The following is a 4,966-nucleotide window of genomic DNA, read 5'->3' as shown; positions in this document are numbered from 1 at the left end:
ATGCAGCCATGTTTGTTTGTAAATCTTTATATCTTCAATAAAAAAAAAAAAAAAAAAAAAAAAAAAAAAAAAAGAAATCCATCCGACCAACCGATTGCCGGTCGGGAGAGGCTTATTGCCTCTCGTTTATCCTTGTACACTGCACGAACACTGCACGACAAACGACGCACGAAAATGCTGAAATTCGGCCCGACCCGAAAAAGAGTCGCACGAGTCAGAATTCGGCTCAAAATCGGATGAAAATCGCACAGTGTATGCCCGGCCTTACCGTGGTGGAATCGCGCTGGGCAATGGTTTCTGTGATGGTCGCGCACAGTGACGCGCTGCACAAAACTGCGCCAAAATATAAATCATAATGAAAATGTACAGTATTAATATTTTATATCCTTGCTCAAAATTTTAAAGGGGTCAGCGGAAATGTCTAAGGAAACAAGGTTATATGTCAGCCATTACATTTTAACACATCACGTCCCAGAATGCATCCATCTCTTTGCCAAAGGATATGTCCATATTAAGTAATATAAACATTTCTGCAGCAGGCTATTTAATTTATCAAAAATTCATAATTAGTATTGAGATGAAAGGTCTATAAAAGTAGGCTATTCTTTTTAAAATATTGTTTTTATTTTTGTCGCAAAAAAAGCAAAGTTGTAGGCTCACTATAAGCCATTGCAAATAGAAATACCATCAACAATTATAAAATATCCCACTTAAATGAAGGCATGTTTAAGCCTACAGCAAATATGCAGTCCTGCAATTATACCGTTTTAATGTAGCCCAAAATTATATTAAAAAAGAAACAAGCCATGATTCCGATTTAGACCGGGGATTCTTACAATAAAATATATGGTCACTGCACCAATTAATGATATTAACAGTATTTGCGCCGCATGCTACTGCAACATACACAATTAGCAGCATTAAAATTAATCGCCTGGAAACATACTTTCCAGCGCAGGAAAACTGCTAGATGGATAACCCAGGTTCGTCAAAATCCAAAGATGAGGGATTTGCATTCAAATATCGGACGACCCCCTCTAAGTTGTCAAGCGATGAATAGGGGGTACCCTAAACGTCGACTAATGGACGTGAGGGGGAAATGACCAAACGGCAGTGACGAATAGGTGTGAGACTGTGTTGAACTATACAACAGGAATATTCGCTATGTGCTTCATTTTTGTGTAATTGGTGGGGATTTACATACCTTTTCACTGTTTTTAAAGCAATACCAATTATAGGACATGTGAAAGTTTTCAGAGCACTTGCCATATTGCATACTCACTTCAACCTAATGGAGAACTGTTTGAGCCTGAAGACGCCTTGCTGCTTCACCTAGGAGTTTCAGGTAGCTAATAATTACGGCACCAAGAAGTTTGCAAATGCTTGGGTAAACATTTCACAAGTTACATTTAGTGCATTATTTACTTAGGCATTACATTTTACATTTAACAGACGCTTTTATCCAAAGTGACTTAGTGCATTCAGGCTAACATGCATTCCCTGGGAATCGAACCCACAACCTTGTGCTTGCTAACATAATGCTCGACCTCTTGACCCACAGGAACACTAGTCAATAAACTAAGATGAGTAACATCACAATTTCCTGATTGATGCAGAAAAATCTAATTCCTGTGATTTTGATGTGATATAGATGTACAACAATACTAAAGCATAAAGAATAACCTGTCTACTGATGGGTTTTGGAACTATTGCCTAATGTAGTCACACCAACACTCTGGCCTTTAAAAGAATTGCATAAGACAAAATATCAGCACTGCATTTAGGTATTAACACACTCTAAATGAACACATTTATTAAGTGATGTCCATTTTTAAATAAAAAACAATTTCTCCCAGGAAACAGATCCAGCATGACAGAAAGTATGCCTTCAGCTTGACTTGATTGTATTTTTGGTAGTGGTTGTGGTATTCTGTGCATTGCTGACTGGCACAGAAGGAAGTTCTCTATCTTTTCTCCAAGCCCTGGGTACTACACTGTGGTTCTTGTCTTCTGCATCTGCAATCCGCACTTCAGCTGTACTGTGCCTTGCCCTTGTCCATGGTCCAGATGGCTTCATCACGTTGTTTCTTAGAGGGAATGCTTCATTTTCAACAAACGCATAATGATATTATAAAGGGGTCTATAACTTATACTAAACCTCTGTTTAATTTGGTTAAATGTACAAACTTGCATTGTCTTGGTCATTGACCAGTGTGCGGATGCAGTCTCGGATGAAAGTCTCGGATGGTTTAAAACATGTGGACTTGTGATGATGTTCTTCCTGAATTGAAGAGTGATGAATACCAAAGATGTCCCGACTCGATGGTGATTGGGAGCTTCTTCCCCGGTTGGAAGTGAAGAAGAGCTTAGTGATTCGAGGACTGAGATTAGAGCAGCTTTGTTGAATGGAAAGTCAAGGCCTGGCACACTTAAGGTTTCCAGGAGAGTTCTAGCTCACATCCTCATCATCTCAGACTCTAAAAGAAGCTAAAACTGTGTGTGAAGGCAGTCAGGTGCGGTGGTGCCGGCTCTGGGATCTAGTAACAGAAGATGAATGAGGAGACTAAAAGCTGAAGTGAGGTAAGTTCTGTGGAGGTCACAGCTCTCAGAGGGAAAGAGCCAATGGTGACTTGCTCTTCTGGAGGGAAAGTTTACGACTCTTTGTATCAGAATATGGTAATCTGCATAAGTAACTGGATTGGGTATTGATACACAAACCATTTAAGATTCTTAGAACACTAATATGTTGCATATTTACCAACATATAGTTAATCAAAAGACAAATTCACAGATACTAAACATGGCATAGGTAAGACCACATGAACGAGTAGTTCTATCAAAAGCACACATTAAACAGTTTACAATACACAAGACCATATACAAGAGGATAGTGATCATACATCATGACCTGGGGTTATGATGATAGGAAGGTTATAGAAAGATGTGTTTCCTATAGCAGTGTGTGTCTGTTTAAGAGAGAATTGAGTAGTGGAAGATCTCTCTACATACTTTAGGTCATGTCGGTCTGATCTGAGTGTCCTGGCTCTCAGTGTGTTTATTAAAGGGTGTCTGATTAATATTTGAAACTACAGCAAAGAAGATGGTCAGGTGAAGAATAAATAGGAAAAGGACACACTAATAATAATAATAAAGTAGTCAAAAGTTAAATCAGATGAAGCTTGCAGCTGTGGTGTGTGAAAGTAACACTGTATTCTCAAAGAGTAACATTTCCTATTGTCTTTTTTTTCTAAAGCTCTTGTCACACATTGGGAATCAGAAGTATCTCTCCAGAATGAGTTTGCACATGTCGTTTCAGGTCTGTGTGATAGGTGAAGCTCTTTCCACACTGAGGACACTTGTAAGGTTTCTCTCCAGTGTGTATTCTGATATGAATCCTAAGGTTTCCTTTGATCGTGAAGCTCTTTCCACACTGAGGACAGGTGAACGGCTTCTCTCCAGTGTGTATTCTGATGTGCTCCTCCAGCTTTGCTCTTTGTATGAAACTCTTTTCACAGTGAGGGCATGTGTGACGCCTCTCCGCGGAGCGATGTACTCGATTGTTACGGTGATTCCTGTCAGTGACATCTAAACAGTTCTCTCCAGAGTGAATCCTCATGTGATGATTAAGGTTTCTTTTATATCTGAAGCTCTTTCCACAGTTATCACACTCAAAGGGACTCTCTCCCTTGTGAACTGCCATGTGACCCTTAAAAGTTTCGTTTCGTGTGAAGCTCTTCTCACACAGTTTGCAGGTGAAACGCTTCTCTCCGGTGTGAGTTCTCATGTGGATACTCAGGTTTTTTTTGTGTTCAAAGCTCTTCTCACACCGAGGGCAGTTGAACGGCTTCTCTCCTGCGTGAATTTTTAAGTGGATTTCAAGGTTTTGTTTCTTACTGAAACCTTTTCCACACTGTTGGCAGGTGAAGCTCTTTCTCGTGTGAACTCTCATGTGGCTATTCAGATTTCTTTTTAGAGCAAAACTCCTCCCACACTGTTGACAGGTGAAAGGCTTCTCTCCAGTGTGAACTCTCAAGTGATTTTTAAAACCTCCTTTTAGTGCAAACCTTTTTCCACACTGTTGACAGGAGTAAGGTGTGTACTTTCATGTGAATGTTAAGAGTTCCCTTCAGAGCAAAACTCTTCCCACATTGTTGACAGGTGAAAGGTCTTGCTTTAGTATGTACTCTCTTCGGGACTTTCTGGTTCCTAGTTTCTGTTTCACAGGTCTGTGAGGAAATAAGAGATTTTTCCCCAGTCATTAAATCATGATATTTCTCATCATGATTATTCTCTTCCATTTCATTCAGTTCTTGACTCTCCTCTTTTAGAGCCATCAGGTCTAGAGTGAGAAGAAACAAAAACAAGTCAACATTAGTTTATTTGTACAAAACTACAGACATGGAAAAGATGTAAACCATCAAATCCAACAACATGTATGCTAGCTCCTACATCCACTAATCTTAAAACCAAAACACTTTGCAGCAAACACATCAGCATAACAACCCAGACGTGGTGAAACTCACCAGACCATCACAGACTACAAGCCCCCGCCACAGGCCTGTGATAATTACACATCTCTCCCGGATACACTCAACCACTTTTATTCACGGTTTGAAACGCAGAATGACACACCTGCACAAAACTGCCCATACCTCCCAATGACCAGGCGCTCTGTCTGTCTCCAGGCGACGTAAGGAAGTCACGATACTGGAATTTCAAACTTTGATATGATACCTTGAAAAATATCGATGTTTGATACCATTTTCGATACCACAAAGAAAAAAAACTGCCACAATATTAAGGGGGTATTTTTTAAATTATATTTAAAAGATAAATATAACGAGTCTACAGACACCTTGGCAATTGAATCGCCATTGGCTAGTAAATATACTAATATACTAATATATATATATATATATTGATTACAATTCAATTTATACATTTAGCATAAGCTTTTATCCGAAGA

At 39.3% G+C, this 4,966-nt stretch overlaps 1 protein-coding gene across 1 annotated transcript; it reads right to left on the bottom strand.

The window, feature by feature from the left end:
- Positions 1-1,780: 1,780 nt before the first annotated feature.
- On the bottom strand, positions 1,781-4,762 carry LOC113040791 (gastrula zinc finger protein XlCGF8.2DB-like). The gene is made up of 3 exons (XM_026199042.1): positions 4,735-4,762; positions 4,185-4,339; positions 1,781-4,099 (listed from the first exon to the last, which is right to left on the bottom strand). The coding sequence occupies exons 1-3, from the start codon at positions 4,760-4,762 to the stop codon at positions 3,260-3,262; spliced, it is 1,023 nt and encodes a 340-aa protein (XP_026054827.1). The 3' UTR covers positions 1,781-3,259.
- Positions 4,763-4,966: the final 204 nt, after the last annotated feature.

The sequence above is a fragment of the Carassius auratus genome, chromosome 22, assembly GCF_003368295.1.
Source record: "Carassius auratus strain Wakin chromosome 22, ASM336829v1, whole genome shotgun sequence".
In the NCBI taxonomy this organism is placed as follows: domain Eukaryota; kingdom Metazoa; phylum Chordata; class Actinopteri; order Cypriniformes; family Cyprinidae; genus Carassius; species Carassius auratus.
The sequence above is the reverse complement of the archived record's forward strand: the minus strand, read 5'-3'. Positions and strand labels throughout refer to the sequence as shown.